The 22764-nt window shown below is 54.1% G+C and overlaps 1 protein-coding gene across 2 annotated transcripts; it reads right to left on the minus strand.

Annotated features, from left to right (window-relative positions):
* Positions 1–8: 8 nt before the first annotated feature.
* trim33l (tripartite motif containing 33, like) lies at positions 9–21058 on the minus strand. 2 transcript variants are annotated; one of them, XM_088922722.1, is made up of 19 exons: positions 20437–21058; positions 17800–17915; positions 17243–17381; positions 17028–17145; positions 14142–14258; positions 12861–12975; positions 12531–12677; positions 11344–11458; positions 9482–11211; positions 8188–8349; positions 7893–8087; positions 7478–7715; positions 7122–7152; positions 4409–4550; positions 3642–3844; positions 3344–3449; positions 2186–2254; positions 1304–1447; positions 9–1178 (listed from the first exon to the last, which is right to left on the minus strand). In XM_088922722.1, exons 1-19 carry the CDS (start codon positions 20642–20644, stop codon positions 198–200), a joined length of 5076 nt encoding a protein of 1691 aa, XP_088778848.1. In that variant the 5' UTR covers positions 20645–21058; the 3' UTR covers positions 9–197. The 2 variants fall into 2 exon arrangements, with proteins under 2 accessions (XP_088778848.1, XP_088778849.1); XM_088922723.1 differs by lacking the exon at positions 2186–2254.
* Positions 21059–22764: the final 1706 nt, after the last annotated feature.

A 22764-nucleotide genomic window follows, 5' to 3' on the forward strand; every position in this document is an offset into this window, starting at 1 on the left:
CAACTGAATCGCAAGTATTCCCCACTTTTAATTCAACAACAAATAAAAAAACAGTTTGCAAATAGTGTTATGAGTTATCTCGACTAACTGTGACAATGACGTCCGTCCGTGTGCGATCCGGACTCCAGCTTCCACACGTGCGCTTCAATACTGGAATGGACTGAGGTAGGTCAGACGCGCTGGTGCTTCACCCTCTCTTATCTCACGATCATCGTCAGCCTCAGCCTCTTCACCGGCGGCCCGTTCTCTTCTCCCTCCATCCTCACCACTCTCACCATCTTCACCTTCTTCTTCGGCCCCACTTCCTTCTGCTTTTCAGCTGCCCCGCCCACCTCCTGGGCCCCGCCCCTTCCTGTCTTCTGTCCCCTCCCCTCCTCCTCCTCCTCCTCCTGTTCCTGCCCCTCTTCTGCCTGGGCTCCGCCCCCCTCCTGCTCCTTTTCCTGGGCTCCACCCCTGCCTCTCTCCTCTGCCTCCTCCTCTGCTCCACCCCTTCCCCTCTCCTCCTCCTGCCCCTTTTCCTGGGGAACACCCCTTCCTTCCTTCTCCTCCTCCTCCTCCTCCTGGGGACCGTCCCTTCCTCGCTCCTTCTCCTGGGCTCCACCCCTTCCTCTTTCCTGTCCCTCCTCCTCTTGGGCCCCACGCCTTCCTCTTTTCTGTCTCCTCCCCTCCTTCTCCTTGGCTCCACCCCTTCCTCTTTTCTGCCCCCTCCCCTCCTTCTCTTGGGCCCCACCCCTTCTTTTCTTTCCCCGCCCCTCTTCCGCCTTAGCCCCGCCCCCTCCGATCACCTCATCCTGGGCCCCACCCCTTCTGCCCTCTTCCTCCTCCTGGGCTCCGCCCCTTCCCCTCTCCTCCTCCTCCTGGGCTCCGCCCCTTCCCCTCTCCTCCTCCTCCTGGGCTCTGCCCCTTCCCCTCTCCTCCTCCTCCTGGGCTCTGCCCCTTCCACTCTCCTCCTCCTCCTCCTGGGCTCCACCCCTTCCTCTCTCCTCCTCCTCCTCCTGGGCTCCACCCCTTCCTCTCTCCTCCTCCTGCTGCTGCTGCTGCTGCTCGCCCTCCCTTTCACCCTCCTCTCTCTCCCAGTAGCTTGGCGGCCTCATGAGCTTGGGATGCAAACTGTTCCCGAAGACCTCGCTCAGCTTCCGGCGGAAGCACCCCTGCAGTTCTCGGACAGAGCGCGGGTCCTGGGGAGGGCGAGAGGAGGAGGCGGGGGTGGGAGGGGGGGTGGAGAAAAAAGAGAGGGATCAACCCGCGCCCTCCCGCTTTCAGCACGTGGTGCGGCCGGGGAGGGGGTCAAGGCGTCGCGTACCTCCGAGCTCGCCACCAGATTGCCCAGGAGGAGCCAGATGTCCGAGACGAACTCCGCCGGAGTGCGGTACGGCGGACTCAGTCTCCGTAGCAACCGTCCGCGAATCAGAGCAACGTCGATGTAGTTACAGGAGCGAGGGGAGACCTTGGAAGAGACGGCGAGGGAAAAACACGCCAGCGTAAGCGCACCCAACCGTATATTAACACAGCATACACCAGTACAACACCATACACCCCAATAATAATCCTATAGCGCCTGTCTGGACCCTCCACTCAGAGCTCTGTCCAGGTCAGGGGGAATCCCACTACCGCCACCAGTGTGCAGCCCCACCTGGATGATGCTCCAGTCCTCTCACACACACCAGCTCTCAGTGGGGAGGAGAGCAGAGGGATGAAGCCAGTTCAGAGAGGGGGGTTATTAGGAGGCCATGAGGGGTAAAGGCCAGGGGGGAAATTTGGCCAGGACACTGGGGTAACACCCCTACTCTTGTCGAGAGACACCCTGGGATTGTTAATGACCACAGAGAGTCAGGACCTCGGTTTTACATCTCGTCTGAAGGACGGCGCCTTTTTACAGCCTAGTGTCCCCGTCACTATACTGGGGCATGAGGACCCACATAGACCGCAGGGTGAGCGCCCCCTGCTGGCCCCACTCACACCTCTCCCAGCAGCAGCCTCAGCTTTCCCAGGAGTCTCCCCTCCAGGTACTGGCCAGGCTCACACCTGCTGGGCTCCAGTGGGGCTGCCAGCTGGGAGCTGCAGGGGGACACGGCTGCTGGGTATTAAAGTGACAGCACGTTACACTATCACATCATCAGTGAGGTACAGCGGCAGAGTCGTTAGGGGGTGGCTACTATTACTAGCAGCAATGTACAGTACTAACCTGAGGCTTCCTGTGCAGCGCAGAGCTGTGTGTATTACACATCAGCACGAGCAAGAGGTGCTCACACTTCTGCAGGAGGTAGAAAACAAAATGTGAAAGAAGGGACAGGCGATGGGAGGCACATAGAGACAAACAGCACCTCACCGTGAGGTCAGACAGGTGTGTTTGATGGGAGACACAGACAGGTACACAAGACAAACAGCACCTCACCATGAGGTCAGACAGGTACACAAGCATTTTGTATATTTTGTATACAGGTAGGCCAGTGCTTCCAAAGCATGCAGGTGTAGAACAGGACTTAATGCATTTTTATACAAAAATTCGTATTCTATATTCTGGTCGCTTGCAGATTAGAATGGCATATGTTTAGCAATAATATTATTTATGGTACCTGAAAGTTTCAGGTTGTTGCACAAAGCTAAGGTATGTGTATATGTGATCTGACAACTGGAATCAATTTCCTGTCGTTAAACTCGTTTATTTTTAAGTGGTCAAGACAAACAGCACCTCACTCTGTGGTCAGACAGGTGTGTTTGATGGGAGACACAGACAGGTACACAGAGACACAGACAACACCTCACTGTGTGATCAAAGAGGTGTGTTTGATGGGAGACACCGACAGCACCTCACCGTGAGGTCAGACAGGTGTGTTTGATGGGAGACACAGACAGGTACACAGAGACACAGACAGCACCTCACCGTGAGGTCAGACAGGTGTGTTTGATGGGAGACACCGACAGGTACACAGAGACACAGACAGCACCTCACCGTGAGGTCAGACAGGTGTGTTTGATGGGAGACACCGACAGGTACACAGAGACACAGACAGCACCTCACCGTGTGGTCGAAGAGGTGTGTTTGACGGGAGACACAGACAGATACACAAAGAGACCTGGTGGTGCTGTCAAACAGATTTCTAATCTCTCAGCTAATTTAGCCAGTAACCTTTTAAATGACTGTCGAACACAAACCTGCAGCACCCAGATCACAAGCACCGAGAAAACCCAGACATCAACAAAAGCTCGGGGAGATGACACAAGAGTCGAGGAACAAGCAAAGGTTCATTCCTGGCTGAAAAAACAGACGGAAGAACTGCTCTGGGCTCTTCCGCTGCGAGCTGGAAGGTCAGTCAGAGAGGGAGCAGGACGAGAGCCTCACCCGCTGGTCAGGGACGGCCAGGCAGGTGTGCTTGCCCGGGAACTCTCCACTGTAGTGATCTCCCACATCGGACAGGTCTCGACACAGCATGCACTGCCACTGGGCTCTGAAGGAAAGAGGGGGAGGTTAATAGACACACCGACTGACAGAGAGAGAGAGACTAACACTTCAATTGGAAGATAAAAGGTTGAAAAGTGCTTTACAAACTGTCCCAGGAAAGGCCTGTTTTCTCTCTTCCCTTCCCCTCTCCCTGCTTGGCCTCCTCCACCACACCCGGCTCTCTGCCCCCCCTCCTCACCTCTTCGTTTTAGGGATGGGGGGAACGTGGCAGTGTCTGTGGAAGCCTGTCCGGCACTCAGCACAGAGCACCAGGCGATCCTGGGTCCGGCAGACCGCGCAGCGCTCGTGGCTCCCCACAGGGGGGCGACGTGCAGAGCGAGAGGGCAGCTGCCGGGAGCTACTGTCCTGTCCAGGAACCCCCTTGGTTACCAGGGAGCCGGTCTGAGAGAGAGAGAGAGGGGGGTTAATACACACACTCCAGTACATTAACACTGCACTGAGAGAGAGAGAGGGGTTAATACAGACACACTGACTGGACACTCCAGTACATTAACACTGCACTGAGAGAGAGAGGGGTTCATACAGACACACTGACTGGACACTCCAGTACATGAACACTGCACTGAGAGAGAGAGGGGTTAATACAGACACACTGACTGGACACTCCAGTACATTAACACTGCACTGAGAGAGAGAGGGGTTCATACAGACACACTGACTGGACACTCCAGTACATTAACACTGCACTGAGAGAGAGAGGGGTTAATACAGACACACTGACTGGACACTCCAGTACAGTAACACTGCACTGAGAGAGAGAGGGGTTAATACAGACACACTGACTGGACACTCCAGTACATTAACACTGCACTGAGAGAGAGAGGGGTTAATACAGACACACTGACTGGACACTCCAGTACATTAACACTGCACTGAGAGAGAGAGGGGTTAATACTGCACACCGCAGGGACAGCACAGTGGAACTCGGGAGAGGACGGTATTCACCCCGGTGTCGGGCTCTTCCGTTATCTGCTCCAGGATCCACCGGGGATCATTCGGCAGGGTGACTATGCGAAACTGAGGGAGGGGGCCATCCGATGGGAATTCCACAGGCAGGCGGAAAAGACGGACGCGGGGGACCTGTATCCTGAGGGAAGGCAGCAGGCAGGCGCGTTAGTACAGAGGGCTGGAGGGGAACCGTCTGTGCAGCTCGGAAACAAGGTGCTGCGCTGTTGAACTACATTTCCCATAACCCCCCACCCCGGCTACTTCCTGGGTTCCTTCAATCCTGTGAGTCGCTTAGCTGCCTGTCACTCATGATGTCACTTAAGTCCCACCCATGGCCTGCTGGTTTAAAGGGAGGAGGTGTGAAGTTACACACTCACAACATTTGTTACTATAGATGATTAAATACAGGCAAGACCCTGTGGTGCTACTGATTCCTGCTTTATACGCTGAAGTATAAAAATGAAGTTCATGTGCACAGAGCTCCTGCGAGTCTACTGTAAGCTCGGATAAAAGAAACAACTAGAGCCCGTTATCTCAGGAATGCAAGGTTGAAGAGATGTCCGACTTGGAGGCTGGGTCCCTGCAGCTGCACAAACACACTCCACTAAGACTAACAGATGTGTATGGATCTCAGTGACCGCGTGTGCAGTCACTGTGCGCATGTACTCCACGGCACCGACAGCCATTGTGCGCACAATCAGCGATATCGATACACATTCATTTACCGCCATCGCAAATGCTATCGATCGAGCACGTGTGCGCAATGTGTGGATCTCGGGGGCGACACTGTGGCGCGACGCTGCCTCACAGTGCTGAGGCCCCGGGTTCAATTCAAGACTGGTGGAGTTGTCTGTGTGGAGTTTGCATGTTCCCCCCCATCTGAATGAATGGGGGGGAGCTCTGTCTTCCTCCCACAGCCCAGAGACATGCTGGTGGGATAGTTGGCTTCTGGGAAAATTGGCCCTGATGTGACTGTGTCTGTGTGTGTGTCCTGTGATGGACTGGCCCTGGTGTGTGTGTGTGTCCTGTGTTGGACTGGACTGGCCCTGGTGTGAGTGTGTGTGTTTGTGTCCTGTGATGGACTGGACTGGCCCTGGTGTGAGTTTGTGTGTTTGTGTCCCGTGATGGACTGGACTGGCCCTGGTGTGAGTGTGCGTGTTTGTGTCCCGTGATGGACTGGACTGGCCCTGGTGTGAGTGTGCGTGTTTGTGTCCCGTGATGGACTGGACTGGCCCTGGTGTGAGTGTGCGTGTTTGTGTCCCGTGATGGACTGGACTGGCCCTGGTGTGAGTGTGTGTGTTTGTGTCCCGTGATGGACTGGACTGGCCCTGGTGTGAGTGTGTGTGTTTGTGTCCCGTGATGGACTGGACTGGCCCTGGTGTGAGTGTGTGTGTTTGTGTCCCGTGATGGACTGGACTGGCCCTGGTGAGTGTGTGTGTTTGTGTCCCGTGATGGACTGGACTGGCCCTGGTGTGAGTGTGTGTGTTTGTGTCCCGTGATGGACTGGACTGGCCCTGGTGTGAGTGTGTGTGTTTGTGTCCCGTGATGGACTGGACTGGCCCTGGTGTGAGTGTGTGTGTTTGTGTCCCGTGATGGACTGGACTGGCCCTGGTGTGAGTGTGTGTGTTTGTGTCCCGTGATGGACTGGACTGGCCCTGGTGTGAGTGTGTGTGTTTGTGTCCCGTGATGGACTGGACTGGCCCTGGTGTGAGTGTGTGTGTTTGTGTCCCGTGATGGACTGGACTGGCCCTGGTGTGAGTGTGTGTGTTTGTGTCCCGTGATGGACTGGACTGGCCCTGGTGTGAGTGTGTGTGTTTGTGTCCCGTGATGGACTGGACTGGCCCTGGTGTGAGTGTGTGTGTTTGTGTCCCGTGATGGACTGGACTGGCCCTGGTGTGAGTGTGTGTGTTTGTGTCCCGTGATGGACTGGACTGGCCCTGGTGTGAGTGTGTGTGTTTGTGTCCCGTGATGGACTGGACTGGCCCTGGTGTGAGTGTGTGTGTTTGTGTCCCGTGATGGACTGGACTGGCCCTGCTGTGAGTGTGTGTGTTTGTGTCCCGTGATGGACTGGACTGGCCCTGCTGTGAGTGTGTGTGTTTGTGTCCCGTGATGGACTGGACTGGCCCTGGTGTGAGTGTGTGTGTTTGTGTCCCGTGATGGACTGGACTGGCCCTGCTGTGAGTGTGTGTGTTTGTGTCCCGTGATGGACTGGACTGGCCCTGCTGTGAGTGTGTGTGTTTGTGTCCCGTGATGGACTGGACTGGCCCTGCTGTGAGTGTGTGTGTTTGTGTCCTGTGATGGACTGGACTGGCCCTGCTGTGAGTGTGTGTGTTTGTGTCCTGTGATGGACTGGACTGGCCCTGCTGTGAGTGTGTGTGTTTGTGTCCCGTGATGGACTGGACTGGCCCTGCTGTGAGTGTGTGTGTGTCCTGTGATGGACTGGACTGGCCCTGCTGTGAGTGTGTGTGTGTCCTGTGATGGACTGGTGTCCTGCCCAGAGTGTACCCTGCCTTGCACCCACTGCTTGTTGGGATAGACTCCAGCTCCCCTGTAAACCCTCTCCTGAATACGAGTTGAAAAAAAAAAAAAGATGGGACAGATGTACTGTAGCCCTGTTTGCCCATGTTCCGCATCGCCGTGTAGCGGTGTGGACTCATCAGGGTGCCCAGCGCAGGATGCCAGTTCTCGCACAGCCGAGATCCCGCCTCACCTGCTGACCGGCGTGCGCAGCGCATCTCCGCCTGCAAGAGACGGGAGAGGAGCAGTCAGGACAGGGCGGACCAGCAGGCGGCAGTCTCCCGGCCCAGAGTGCCCGTAAGCACCCCCACAGCAAGGGTGGGAGTGGGGGGGGGGGGCACCGATGTGGGATGAGACGCGGGTCCGGGGGTTTCCGACTGCTCCGGGCGCGAGATCCTGCTTCCCGTTCAGCCTGGCACGCGGGTGACGCAGCACCCAGGCCAGAGCTCCCCCTACCCTTCGCTTACTCTCGCCGTCCTGCTTCTCTCGGCTGCGCTGCGGGGCGGGGGGGGGCTGGAGGACAGACGCACGGACGCAATCCGTACTCACCCGGACTCCCGGCATGTCCTGTCCCCCTCTCCTCCTGCTCCGTCTTCTTCTCCTCCTCCTCCTCCTCCTCCTTCTGCTCCGTCACGTTTTCCTGCAGGTCTTCCTCGTCCTTCAGCTTCTTGTCCTTCTTCCCCGTCAGGTTTTCCTCGGCCTCTTCCTCCTCCTCCTCCTCCTCTTTTTGCCCATTCGGGTTTTCCTTCACCGGTTCCTCCTCTTCCTCCTTCACCTCTCCCACCTCCTACCCCAGCGACAGAGACAAGGAAAGGGAACGACTACGTTATCTCTCGGCAAGGCTGCGACCGGCCTGCCCTGCAGCGATCTCTCTTTCCCCACAAAGTGGACACCAGAATTATCCACTATACTTCCTCTCGGAGCAGCGGTAAACGTACTGTGTCCGTGTGCTTCAACCACCCACCTGCAGCTCGCCCCTCGGGCTTGGCACATCTTCACTGACTTCCCTGAGCCGAGGGGTCGGCTCACTGAGCTGTACTGCGATTGGCCGCTGGCTCTCCAGAGCTCGGAGCTGATTGGCCGGGAGCTGCTGGACGAACACCGGCGAACAACTTCCCAGCGTGCCTTGGGACACCAGGAGTTGGGGTTGGGGGGCAGCCTGAGCGGGAGACAAGTGTGTCAAAAGGTATGACAAGAGAAATGTAAATATTTTAGGGATTTCTTTTAAAAAAACAAACACAGGGAGTGGGAAAGCTGACCTGCTGTATGTATAAGACCTGCTGGGTGCCCATTGCCAACATGGGAGTAACAGTCTTGTACAGTATGGTCTGAGGGACGGGCATGAACACAGGGGGACTGCTGGCCATCCCTGTCCATTCGGGAGTCTTCCACACCAGCACAGAGCTGGGTCTAGGAGAGGTCTGCAAAAGAAAGGAGTTAGTACTGACTGGACACTCCAGTACATTAACACTGCACTGAGAGAGAGAGAGGGGTTCATACAGACACACTGACTGAACACTCCAGTACATTAACACTGCACTGAGAGAGAGAGGGGTTCATACAGACACACTGACTGGACACTCCAGTACATTAACACTGCACTGAGAGAGAGAGGGGTTAATACAGACACACTGACTGGACACTCCAGTACATTAACACTGCACTGAGAGAGAGGGGGGTTAATACACACACACTGACTGGACACTCCAGTACATTAACACTGCGCTGAGAGAGAGAGAGGGGTTAATACAGACACTGACTGGACACTCCAGTACATTAACACTGCACTGAGAGAGAGAGAGAGAGAGAGAGAGAGAGAGAGAGAGAGAGAGAGAGAGAGAGAGAGGGGTTCATACAGACACACTGACTGGACACTCCAGTACATTAACACTGCACTGAGAGAGAGAGAGGGGTTCATACAGACACACTGACTGGACACTCCAGTACATTAACACTGCACTGAGAGAGAGAGGGGTTAATACAGACACACTGACTGGACACTCCAGTACATTAACACTGCACTGAGAGAGAGAGGGGTTAATACAGACACACTGACTGGACACTCCAGTACATTAACACTGCACTGAGAGAGAGAGAGGGGTTAATACAGTCATTAAAAATCCCAGGGTGTCTCTCGACAAGAGTAGGGGTGTTACCCCAGTGTCCTGGCCCAATCTCCCCCCCTGGCCTTTACCCCTCATGGCCTCCTAATAACCCCCCTCTCTGAACTGGCTCCATCCCTCTGCTCTCCTCCCCACTGAGAGCTGGTGTGTGGGAGAGGACTGGAGCATCATCCAGGTGGGGCTGCACACTGGTGGGGGTAGTGGGATTCCCCCTGACCTGGGAAGAGCTCGGAGTGGAGGGTCCAGACAGGAGCTATGTAAGTAAGGAATTATTAATTATTATTATAACCTATGACTCGTCTACTCGGTTTCGGCATTATCCAGCCTATTCAGTGAGCCAACGCTGTCGGCCCCGTTTAGGCCAGAGAATCGGGGCTCTGCTGTGAACTCGGACCCGAACCCCTACAGATCCGCACCCGACGGGACTCACCGGGTATCCGGAGGACGGGACAGCCAGGTCCGGGCCCGTCCCGACAGCGCCGAGGGGGAAAGAGACAGCCCGCCGCCCGCAGAAGGGAACGAGCTGGGTGGCGCCGCCGCCGGGCTGGGGGTCCAGGGGGTCCGCACGCGAGCCGGGCAGGGGGGGGTGGGGGTTTCGCAGATGAACCGCCTGCGACCTCAAGTACTTAACCAGTCGGCTGAACACCTGGGGGTCCGGGGAGGGCAAGTCTGCTTTGTGATGACGGGAAGAGGAGCTGCCAGTTACTGGGAGCACTGGGACGGTACTGGGAGAAGTGGTGGTAGTTACTGGCAGCAGTGGGACAGAACTGACAGAGGAGCTGCAGGATCCTGGGAGGTCTGGGACTGTACTGGGAGAGGAGGAGGAGGTAGATCCTGGGAGGTCTGGGACTGTACTGGGAGAGGAGGTGGTGGATTCTGGGAGCACTGGGACTGTACTGGGAGAGGAGGTGGTGGATCCTGGGAGCACTGGGACTGTACTGGGAGAGGAGGTGGTGGATCCTGGGAGCATTGGGACTGCACTGTGAGGGGAGGTGGCAGTTACTGGGAGCACTGGGACTGTACTGGTTGAGGGGCTAGAAGTTACTGGGGGTACTGGGCCTGTACTGGGAGAGAGCGTGATGGTGGTTACCGGGAATAGTGGAACTGTGCTGGAAAAGGTGATGGTGGTTACTGGAAGGACTGGAGCTGTACTGGGAGAGGAGGTTGTGGTTACTGGGAGGACTGGGACTGTAATTGGAGAGGAGGTGGTAATTACTGGGAGGACTGGGACTGTACTGGGAGAGAGGGTGGTGGTTACCGGGAGCACTGGATCTGTACTGGGAGAGGTGGTGGTGGTTACTGGAAGCACTGGATCTGCACTGGGGAGGGAGGTGGTGGTTACACTGAGAACTGGGACTGTACTAGGAGAGGGGGTGCTGGTTACTGGGAGGACTGGGGCTGTAGTGTGAGAAGTGGTGATAGTTACTGGCAGCAGTGGGACAGAACTGACAGAGGAGCTGCAGGTTACTGGGAGCACTGGAGCTGTACTGGGAAAGGAGGTGTTTACTGGGATCACTGGGACTGTACTGGGAGAGGGTGTAGCAGTGGTTACACTGAGAACTGGGACTGTACTGGGAGTGGTGGTTACTGAGAGGACCGGGACTGTACTGGGAGATGGGGTATTAGTGATTACACTGAGAACTGGGACTGTACCGGGAGATGTGGTGGTGGTTACTGGGAGGACTGGGACTGTACTGGGAAAGTTGGTGTTTACTGAGAGGACTGGGACTGTACTGGGAGATGTGGTAGTTACTGGGAGGACTGGGACTGTACTGGAAGACTTGGTGTTTACTGAGAGGACTGGGACTGTACTGGAAGATGTGGTAGTTACTGGGAGCACTGGGACTGTACTGGGAAAGGTGGTGTTTACTGGGAGCACTGGGACTGTACTGGGAGAGGTGGTGGTTTCTGGGAGCACTGGGACTGTACTGGGAAAGGTGGTGTTTACTGGGAGGACTGGGACTGTACTGGGAAAGGTGGTGTTTACTGGGAGGACTGGGACTGGACTGGGATAGAGATTTCTGGCTGCTGAGAAGCAGGCAGCGCTATTTCTTGGGAGGGTTGAGACGGGTCTGGAGTACGGGGTGTTGAATTCTGGGCCTGTACTGGCTACACCGGGGCTCTGAGCCTGAGCACCAACGTCTTTGCTCCCAACTTTAGCTGCAGAGAGAGGGGGAGGGAGAAGAAACGAGACTGCATGAGAGAGACATTCCAGCGCAATTAAGGCCGTCGATTCTGAAAATCGAAAGAGAGTGAGGACAGCTCTGCCCTGCTCACTCGGCAGGCACTGACCACAGCGAGTGAGACAAGAGTTCATGGCCTCCAGATCCACTTGTAATCTCAGGTCCAAGACGACGCCCCCGCCCTGCAGCTGCTGGGACAGCAACCTCTGTAGCTCAGACTGGATCTACAGAGAGAAGAGAGGGATGATGTCGTTTTCAAGAGCGCCGGTCACACAGCAGTTTTGCAATGATTCTGCTGCAGTGTGTGTGGATGTTGTGCAGGTTGCGCAGTACGCAGATTAAATTAAATTGCACAGACCAGACAGTGGGAGCTGCAATGATCACATTATAATGTGTGAACTACAGTTTACAGCAGGGGGTCCCAGTCCTGGGGCTGGTGATCCACACACACACACACACACCTGCTGGTTTCTGGTCCAGTCCAGCCCTCAGCTACACCTTCAACCCTTCACTGACTTAACCATCGTCGGATTCATTTGAGCTGTTTGTTTCCCAGCTCTTGCACTGGTTTCGTGCTCCAACATGTTTATCTTGCAATGAAATAAAATCTCCAACAGTGCTGCAGTGCTGCACCCGTCTCTCGCAGCGCGACAGCGCAGTGCTGCGCCCGTCTCTCGCAGCGCGACAGCGCAGTGCTGCAGTGCTGCGCCCGTCTCTCGCAGCGCGACAGCGCAGTGCTGCACCCGTCTCTCGCAGCGCGACAGCGCAGTGCTGCACCCGTCTCTCGCAGCGCGACAGCGCAGTGCTGCAGTGCTGTACCCGTCTCTCGCAGCGCGACAGCGCAGTGCTGCAGTGCTGCACCCGTCTCTCGCAGCGCGACAGCGCAGTGCTGCGCCCCTCTCTCGCAGCGCGACAGCGCAGTGCTGCGCCCCTCTCTCGCAGCGCGACAGCGCAGTGCTGCGCCCCTCTCTCGCAGCGCAGTGCTGCGCCCCTCTCTCGCAGCGCAGTGCTGCAGTGCTGCGCCCGTCTCTCGCAGCGCAGTGCTGCAGTGCTGCGCCCGTCTCTCGCAGCGCGACAGCGCAGTGCTGCGCCCGTCTCTCGCAGCGCGACAGCGCAGTGCTGCGCCCGTCTCTCGCAGCGCGACAGCGCAGTGCTGCGCCCGTCTCTCGCAGCGCAGTGCTGCGCCCCTCTCTCGCAGCGCAGTGCTGCAGTGCTGCGCCCGTCTCTCGCAGCGCGACAGCGCAGTGCTGCGCCCGTCTCTCGCAGCGCGACAGCGCAGTGCTGCGGTAGCTGTACCTGTCTCTTGCAGTGCAGCAGCGCAGTGCTGCTGTCCGAGGTCAGCGCCGTCTCTGTGAACTGCAGGACGTGCTCTTGCCGGTCCCCCAGTCTCCGCAGGGCTGCCTGCCTCTCCGACAGCTCCCCTCGCTGCCAGTCGCACAGACTCTGGCAAGAACAAGGCACACACAGCGCATTGTGACCACCAACACTGTCGCCCCCCCGGAACAAGTCACCTGGACACTGCAGTCCAGCAGGGAGCAGGCCAGTCCAGTCTGAGGAACAGTGAAGTCTGGTCCGGTGCAGTCCAGTCCAGGGGGGACACCGGGGTCCGGTCCGGTCAGCCGGTACCTTGACCTCCTGCATCAGGTCCTGCTTCCTCTTCAGCACGGCCTTGCAGAGCTGCACTACCAGCGCCTTCGTCTGGTCCCCCAGTCTCTTCTCCGTCTTCTCCACCTCGCCCAGCCTGGGGGGGGGGGGGGGGGGGGGGCGCAGCGCACACACAGACAGAGCCTCAGCGCACCGAGCCGGCCCAGGGCTCGGCGGCCGCGGGCTCCTGCGTTACGTCAAGGAGAAAAGCTCGCGTGCAGCCCAGCTGAGGATACCCAACACCCACCTGAACCTGACCCCCTGTTTGACATTTTGATCTTTAATACCGCACTGCGACACCCCTCTGTGGAGCTCAAGCATCCTCATCGCATTCTCCTGCCACACGGGAGGGGTTCGAGATCGCTTGAACACGCTGCTACAAGGCTGGCCAGTGCAGTGCGCAGTTCACTCCCTGCCTGCAGGGAGTCCTGCCGGTTTACAAGGCTCTGCTTGGCAGATCTCACCGGATCCCGGGCGGATCCGAATGTTTTTCTCCAGAATCTGAAACGGGGGTCTCTGCCGGCTTTCGTGCCAGCTGAGCTCTACACCTCCAGTGCTAACCGAGGGCTTCACTGCCCAGCAGGGCCCCTCTGCCTGACTTGACCTCGTTCACAGTCAAGCAGAGACCTGACTGCGAGAGCACCGTCGCCAGAAAACTCAGCGCGAGAACATTTCGGCTGCCTCAACTCAACCTCCCGGCTGCGATCAATGACTAAAAATGCCCGCTGATCAATTAAGGACAAACTGACAAAGGAGACAGCTACAGTTTGAGTAGCCCTGCCCACAGCAGGAGTGATGCACGTTCTTGGAAAGAAAGACAGCTGGTTTCCCTTCAGGCAGCGTATCTGAGTAAGGGCAGCTCCGAAAACTCAGAACAGGGGTATTCCCAATCCAGAGTTTCCAACGCCTCCTGACCGTTAAAGGGCCAAAGGCATTTTTGACCAATCCTGCCCGGACTGAAAACGGAAATCGGCTCTCCTCCGATGAAGAAACTGGCCTGGGGCAGGAAACCCGGACCCCAGAACGCAGCGTTTCTCCAGGACCAGTGTCGGGGAGCCCTGACCTCAGACGAACAAGACCAATGACGCTGCCATCGGGTACCATCCTGACTGGCCAGCTCCGTGCCTGGTCCTCCTTCAGAAAGGTGAAAGCGAGGAGCTCTGTATCCCTACAGTTTCTCTTGCCGGACAGAGAAGCCGGGGGTGGGTGGGGGAATATCGGCAGTGCAGAAAAACAAAAAGGAGAACACAGAGGCACGCAGACCTTAGATCCAGCTCCAGGATCATCTTCTTCACCTGCTCGTGCTGCTGCCTCACATGCTCCAGCAGGGAGAGAATGTGCTGCCTCTGAGAGGAGACGGCCTCCTCTACAAACTGATACCTGGCGGAGACAGGAAAAACGGCACAGATCGGACATGCTGACTGGGCACCGCTACCGGACTTAAAACACCGTGGCGAGAGACCAGGGTTAAGACACTCTCTATAATCAGGAAATAACCCGAGTGGATGAGTCAACGTGTAAAATGATCAGAATCCCCAACTTGTAAAGGATTTTGCCGAGAATATACCCGAGCAGGCGATATAGATAGAGGCATGTGAATTCCTCACCCCCTGGCCCAGCTTGTGAAAAGAGCACGAATTCAGGGACACAGGGTTCGACTAATATTTACAAGCAGGGTCAGAGCCGACTTCAATGCATGTAGTAAGATGCTACAGATGTTCTATCAGTCGGTGGTGGCGGGCTCCGTTTTCCCACGCGGTGGTCTGCTGGGGCCCTGGGATTAGAGCAAGGGATTCTAACAGGCTCATCAGGAGAGCCAGCTCTGTCACCGGGTCTGGCCTGGACCCCCCTGGAGGTAGTGGCTGAGAGGAGAAGGGTGTCCAAACTAGAGGCCATCATGGACAACGTCTCCCAGCCCCTCTATGGCAGGCTTGTGGAAATGAAGAGCACGTTCAGCAATAGACTGATCCATCCCCGGTGCAACAGGGAGCGCTACAGGAGGTCATTCTTGCCTTCTGCCATAAGACTGTTCAACGCCTCCACCTTGCGTCTGGGCAGAGGCAACACTGACAGTGACCTGTTTCTGGACTGAACAGCAAACTGATACAGCTGCTCTTTTTCTTTTCCTGTTTACAACCGTCTTTGTGCAATATACGCCAGGGACCCGTGCAATACATTTATATTTATAGTCATATTGTGCAATACGACTTTTTTGTGTACTGCTCTGTTCTGGTTTGTTCTTTGTGTGTTCTGGACTGTGAGTGACCCTTCTTAGTGCACTTCTCACTGTACTGATTGTATTGTATTATTGTTATTGTATCATTCGTTACACTGTGTCTGTGTTGTCTGTGTTAAGCTGCTGTTGCACTGCAATTTCCCTCACGGGATCAATGAGATATCTATTTATCAACAGTGACAATAGACACACTAAAAAACCCTAAGAATATAAACATACAACACACAAGTGGAGTATCGGGTAAAAGGCAGCAACTCTGGTGTTCATGCAGCAGAAAACACCTTTATTGCATGTGCACATGGGGAACCAGGCTTAGTCAAGCAAGACCCACAGAAGTGTGGTTACGCACGTGAGGAAGGAGTCAAGCAAGCTCGTCACTGTTTTCGTGACCCTGCCAGGAACACGGGGCTGTTACGCCTTGCAACATGACCTACGTGACAGTTCAGCGTATATATAGACAAAAGCGGAACTCTATACTTTCACAAATGCCGGAGCAGGAAGTTACAAGACACAGGCGTTTAAGATATAAAAGACTCCTCGGGCAAGGAGTTAAGAAGAATTCCCTCACAAGTTACCCTATGTCCAAACTTTCACATCAGGAGGCCCAGAGACCCAACGTCCTGACCACCCAGAAAAAAAAAAACAGTCTGTTACCAAATTTTCCACTCTTAAATCAGAGCCTGCAGCTGGAGATGGGAGGGGGGACTTTAATTTGCTGCAACAACCATAAACTGTAAAAGGTAAAATTGCGCGAGTACTTAACGACATTTAAAGAAGCGATTGAAGATTAACTTTCAGTCTCCCAAGCGGATTCTAAACGCAAAATGTATTGCTGCAACCAAAACATGCATGATCAACAAACAACGTAACAGGACACATCTGTGAAGTGATGTGCTGTGAACACAGAATGCTAATTCACCCAGGCATTACAAAAATCTGAGTTAATATCTTCAGAGCCCACATACACAGCGACTATAATGTGGTACGGTCTAGCGTGCAGGTTCTAAGCCTCGTATTATGAAATCCCATTGACTCTCGGACGCAAGTAGATGTGCATTTACAATCGCAGACGAAACCTAAGACACCTGTTTGGAATAACAGACTCTCGAGAATTATAATGTGAATAGTGAAGCTTTATACTCAAAAGAGCCGTTGTCCCAGCTTCTTTGAGGAGTTTAAACTCCGCGCTGGTAAGACAGATCTGGTTTGGATCCTACAGCTTCTCGGGGCTGGGAGGGTACCGGTGGCTGCTTGGTCAAGGCACACAAAGATTCGAAATCTTTCATAACACTTGAATTCTAAGTGAAATAACAGGCCTCCTTCCTACACAACAGAGGCCAAAAGAAGACATAAGCTAACTTGTAAACTAGAAACACAACTGCGGTTAAATCTCTCTCTCTCTCTCTGCAAGCCCAGAAGCCACCACATGAACGACAACCTGTCTCCTTACCGTAAACACGCACCCACTAACCAGGAGAGGACATTTTTAACCGAGGGATCCTTCACACAGGAAATCTAAACTCCCCAGAAAACCACAGAACAGCAGGCTCTCTTAACATGGTTCAAATACTCAGCTCCAGCCTGGCCTTTCTGGGTGATCTGGAACAAGGAGCTCTCGCCTCCAATATCTCTTCTTCTCCCTCTCGTATATGGTGTCTTCCTGGACTACTGATGGACAATCAAATCATTTACCCCCAAAAACACCATTAACTAACAAAAAAACCAAGGTAAACCTGGCGATAGTTTTGATCTCGGAATCTGGACCTCCTACATCTCAGAAAACATCCCTTTGCTTTGAAGCTGGAAATGCTGACAGCAAAACCAGGTGTTACCCCCCCCCCCCCATTGTAACTACATTCTTGGGAGACACTGCTGTCTTCAGGTATGGCGCAAACGCAAATGTTTAAGGGTACCTGTGGTGTCTGTGATAAGTCAGCTGACAGTCCCGGCAGGTCACTTGATCGCACGAGACGCAGAAGAGTTTTAGAGGCTCCTCTCTATGGGCAGGGCAGAACAGTGTGGGGGCAGAACCTAGGAGGAAAGGTAGAGGGGTTTAATGCCGAGAGGCTACACGTGACTTTCATGTACGTTAAGAGTCAAATGCCACAGCGAGATGCTTAATACTCACGAACTCCCTTGCTCTCCGTGAGGACCGTGTGGTCCCTGGTCACTCGAACTCGGCGATGCGCTTGGGCACAAGGACCACAGAGGCCCTCCCCACATTGTACACACCAGCCACTGAGATTAGTGTCCTGACAGCCCCCACACTGGAGAGAGAGAGAGAGAGGGGTTAATACAGACACACTGACTGGACACTCCAGTACATGAACACTGCACTGAGAGAGAGAGGGTTTCATACAGACACACTGACTGGACACTCCAGTACATTAACACTGCACTGAGAGAGAGAGGGGTTAATACAGACACACTGACTGGACACTCCAGTACATTAACACTGCACTGAGAGAGAGATGTTAATACAAAATGACAGAGAAATCTGGGACAATCTACACTTTACTGTGACATAACTCTTTTGGTATCAGTAACGAAGGCGAATAATTATCGAACTATAAGAATCATAGCAGAATGGATTTACGGAGCTTGATTAGTCATTAACAGATGGACAGACAGACAATCGGAGAAGATCCAGATCATTTTGAACAACTCTTGTCCTATTCCTCTTACCTTATTGGCTGGCCCGCCCCTTGACCCTGAAGTAGTATCCCTTATTAGGTAGTTGTCTGTAACCTCCTTGAGAGTATAGGTCTGCTTACAGACTGGGCACTCTGGACACACCGCCACTAAAAGAGACAGAAGAGTTAATACAGACACACTGACTGGACACTCCAGTACATTAACACTGCACTGAGAGAGAGAGGGGTTAATACAGACACACTGACTGGACACTCCAGTACATTAACACTGCACTGAGAGAGAGAGGGGTTAATACACACACACTGACTGGACACTCCAGTACATCAACACTGCACTGAGAGAGAGAGGGGTTAATACAGACACACTGACTGGACACTCCAGTACATTAACACTGCACTGAGAGAGAGAGGGGTTAATACAGACACACTGACTGGACACTCCAGTACATGAACACTGCACTGAGAGAGAGAGGGGTTAATACAGACACACTGACTGGACACTCCAGTACATCAACACTGCACTGAGAGAGAGAGGGGTTAATACACACACGTACTGGAGTGTCCAGTCAATTACAGTGGCTGGGGTAAGAGTGTCAATAAAACTGAAAAGAAGAATCCCAGACGCACAGAAAGTTCATCACGCAATATATCGTCTTGCTTAAAAAATGAGTGCGTAGCCCGTTTCCATTAATGGGAACTAAACTATACCGTGGTTTACCCCACAGTATTAATACTCAGGCACCTGTCCTTAAACAGCATGAACTGACAGCCCTGTTGACTATCTGGTCTCCTTTTGTTTCCTGCTGGAAACTCTCATCTCTGGGTTTCACAGCAAGAATCTCCCTGTTTTCTGTCTCGGGGACAGGGCTGCAAACACAGGCCACAGCTTGCAACACTGAAGACAGGGCAGAGTCGTCTGTAAGAGCTGTCCCCTCTATGAGTCGACAGCTGAAACGGTAAGTGTCTGTGTTCATCTCTCTGCTTTTTTTTTTTTTGAGGACTTGACCTCCACTTGTTCCATCAACCTGTGTTCTAACTACTTCTCCCAGTTCAGGGGCAGGGGGGAGCTGGAGTCTGTACTGGCAAGCAACAGGCACAAGGCAGGGTACACCCTGGACAGGACACCAGTCCATCACAGGACACACACACACACTCACACCAGGGCCAGTCCATCACAGGACACACACGGACACTAACACACACTCACACCAGGGCCAGTCCATCACAGGACACACACACACACACACACACACACACACACACACACACACACCCTTACACCAGGGCCAGTTAATCACAGGATACACACACACTCACACACACTCACACCAGAGCCAGTCCATCACAGGACACACACACAGACACAAACACACACACTCACACCAGGGCCAGGGCCTGGCCAGTACCTGGAGGGGAGACTCCTGGGAAAGCTGAGGCTGCTGCTGGGAGAGGTGTGAGTGGGGCCAGCAGGGGGCGCTCACCCTGCGGTCTGTGTGGGTCCTCATGCCCCAGTATAGTGACGGGGACACTAGACTGTAAACAGGCGCCGTCCTTCAGACGAGATGTAAAACCGAGGTGCTGACTCTCTGTGGTCATTAACAATCCCAGGGTGTCTCTCGACAAGAGTAGGGGTGTCACCCCAGTGTCCTGGCCAAATTTCCCCCCTGGCCTTTACCCCTCATGGCCTCCTAATAACCCCCCTCTCTGAACTGGCTCCATCCCTCTGCTCTCCTCCCCACTGAGAGCTGGTGTGTGTGAGAGGACTGGAGCATCATCCAGGTGGGGCTGCACACTGGTGGGGGTAGTGGGATTCCCCCTGACCTGGGAAGAGCTCTGAGTGGAGGCTCCAGACAGGCGCTCTAGAGGTGTGGGACCTTAATTATTATAACCTGTGATGGACTTGAAACCTTCACTTCCTGACAGTATATTAAGACCTCATCACACACGTGTGCGCCTGGGAAGACGGCTAGACGTGTGAACGGACGTGCCAAACGGCGAGAGAAGAAGCCGGACTCGCCAGGGCCCCCCCCCCCCCCACTACAGAGAAAGGTTACCCCGATCCCAGAAAGGGGGGACCCTCTCCCCCCCCTTCCCCATGCACAGCATCCCGGAAAGCGAGAGTCAAAGATAGCCCCGAAACACACTAATAATAATAATAATAATAATAATAATAATAAAAACACCCCAAAACAAAACCGTCTACATCTACAACACCACTTCCAGCGGCTGGGCTTTTCTGTCCCCCTAACCTAACTTTGCAGCCGTTTACAACAACAATAATAATAATAAAAAAAAGAATATAACCAGTAACACAAACACAAAATAAATCAACTGTCGGGGTTCCGTGCAGCTCTGGCTACAGGAGTTTATTTTTTTATTTTTCGGGGCGTCTCTTGTGTGAACGCGTACCTCCTAAAACAATTTAAAACGGACCCTCTTTCGGGCTTGTGGGGAAGGTAACAGCATCGGGGATGTCAATAAAACATTCGCATAGGCAGGTTCATAACTTTTTTTTTTTTGTACATAAAAATAACTTTCCCTCCCGGGCAAAAGTCAACACTAACCGAAAACTCTCGATAACTTCAGAGGCTCGGCGTCCATTTTCAACGCCTCCCCCCCCCCTCCCTCACCACCACCACCACCACACTGATCTGCTGCTGGGACTCACCGTCCTCCCAGTCGGCGGGCGGCGACGAGAGGCAGCCCCGGCACAGGCAGTGCAGGCACGGCAGCAGCTGCGGTCTCCTCTCGGGGCCCAGCGGCGCCCCGCAAGCCCCGCACTCGCCTGGCCACGCAGCCGGCGGGCGGCGCGCCTCCGCCCGGCTGCGGCTCGGCCCGGGCCCGGCTCCCTCGCGGGGGGTCGGGCAGGCGGACATGATCCGGACCGGGGGGGTGGATGGCTCCGGCTCCGGCTCCGGCTCGCAGTTGCTTCTCCCGGGTGCAGAAACCCCTTTAGACGTGCGCCAGCGCCAGAGACGGGACTTTTTCCGCAACAAAACAAGGAGGCGGGGCGGCGCCGGGGAGCACGCCGCCACCCATCTGAAACCTGAGACGGCTGCACAGGTGAGGACCGGACCTCCCGTCCGGCTCTGCCCGGCAGGAGACTTTTGTGCAGCGAGAGAGAGAAAGAAAGAGAGAAGCGAGCCCCACGACCACAGCCAGGTGCCTGCTCTGCTCTGCTCCGCGCTGGTGAAAGCAGCTGGTTTCTGCTAGACTCCCGTTGAATTATCTCAAACTGCTCCGCTTCGTACGCCTGCGATCTCCAGCCCCTGTGGGTTTGCAGAAAAGGCGCTTCAAACAGGGCGCTCTGCCTGCCCGCAGCGAATCAGCGTGACGTCACGCCCCCCCCCTCCCCCGGAACTACAAACCCCACAATCCTTTGCCCCCCTCGGGTCGTGACGTCAGACCGGCGGGTTTTTTTTAAACTTTAAACTTTTTGAAAAAAACACTTTTTATTTGAACAATAATAACAACAAGGAGAAATACAAAACAAACAAGAGTACATATCAATAATATATCAATAAGAGAACATATCAATAACACTGTCAGGAGTATATATTACAATACAAATAAACCTGATGAAAACAGTGTAAATAAAGATAAGGCCCGCTTTCATGTTTTTACAGTTTGAAATAGTCTGTAAATACACCTTTACCACCTTTACATCTCTTTTAAAATGTTAATTTAAGCTTTATTATTCGACTGGGGGCCAACTGGGTTTTAAGGGCACAGTCCAAATCAGTTGAAAACACTTCATACATCCCCCAGGGCGGGCAACATACGACACGGGTTTAAAAATCATGATACCACAACATTTGTAAGAAAAATATTTATATACAAAGCAAAAACAGCACAAGATCCAAAAAAATGACTCTGAAAGTAACATTGTGGATTGTGCAGAATGCTGTCCTGTACTATAAAATAAAATAATAATAATCAGAACAGCAATGCAACAAGGAAGAAAGACATTAGCAACAGAGAAGACAGTACAGCGGTGGTACAGGAGGCAAGAGAGAAAAGTGTACCCTGTCTTAGTTAGACATTATAGACAGGATACACATAGCGCAAACTACTGCTAATAATACTAATAATACCATGTCAGTGTCCTGTCTGTATTTGCACTGTGGACCAGGAGGAACGATATTTAATTTCACTGTACACTTGTATACGGCTGTAATGACAAATGAACTTGAACTTGATGTTGTGAGAAACCCCTAGTCTCTCCAGAGGGCGAGAGGGGGAGTTGGTGAGAACTGTGAGGTGAGGCGGCCCTTCCTGCTCACTAGTCCCTGTACTGACTGAGGCACTGTGATGGGCGAGTGGATGAGTACAGGTTGTGCAGCAGACGTTTCACTGCAGGAATGTTCCCAGGTGACCTGCAGGCAGAGCTGACGAGTCGCATGTGTCAGTGAGACCGTCTGGAAGCGGAGAGCGATATTTCTGCTGGAGGAGAAGAGCTGGGTTCACGAGCCCGCTTGTCTACAGAGTCACAGGGCCGCCTCACCCCACCGGAGGTCTCGCTGGCCTGGTTCTGAATCACAGAGCCCGGTGCGGCGCGGACCTGGACGTGTCCTCTGTTCTGTGCTGTAAATTGGGGGTTTTACTAGTTACTGTGGTACATTTGACTTTCACTGCGGTCTGAAATGCGCTCATCAGCGCTGATTCTTCCTGACCCTGAAGTATAAAAATAGCTCTGCAGTTGCCCCTCAAAGCCGATGCTGGGGACTCCAGTGACTCCGTTCACGATGAAGAAAATGCTCAGAGTCACACACTGCGGCTGCAGGAGAGTCAGATCCCGAGCCCCTGCGGTTTGCCCTGCCCTGCTGGAAGGGGAGATGACGATGCTAACGTTTCCCCACGAGTCTTTCGTTAGAAACATTTCGAGAGAAATGATTTTTCTCCAGCCTGAAACTCAATGCAGCCCCACGTTGTGGTTGAAACACTAATCACACGGTTTCGACAACTCGTCCTGTGGATCAGCAGTTTTCTGACCAAT

This window comes from Atractosteus spatula, chromosome 8 (assembly GCF_055471065.1).
Source record: "Atractosteus spatula isolate fAtrSpa1 chromosome 8, fAtrSpa1.hap1, whole genome shotgun sequence".
Lineage (NCBI taxonomy): Eukaryota > Metazoa > Chordata > Actinopteri > Semionotiformes > Lepisosteidae > Atractosteus > Atractosteus spatula.

Excerpts from the sequence above, each read along its gene's own strand:
- trim33l (XM_088922722.1), bottom strand. The coding sequence starts at position 20,644 with ATGTCCGCCTGCCCGACCCCCCGCGAGGGAGCCGGGCCCGGGCCGAGC. Across the intron at positions 12,976-14,141 it reads ATCCTGGAGCTGGATCTAAG|GCTGGGCGAGGTGGAGAAGA; the intron begins GTCTGCGTGCCT and ends CCCCCCCCCCAG. Across the intron at positions 11,212-11,343 it reads CTCTTGTCTCACTCGCTGTG|CTAAAGTTGGGAGCAAAGAC; the intron begins GTCAGTGCCTGC and ends CTCTCTCTGCAG.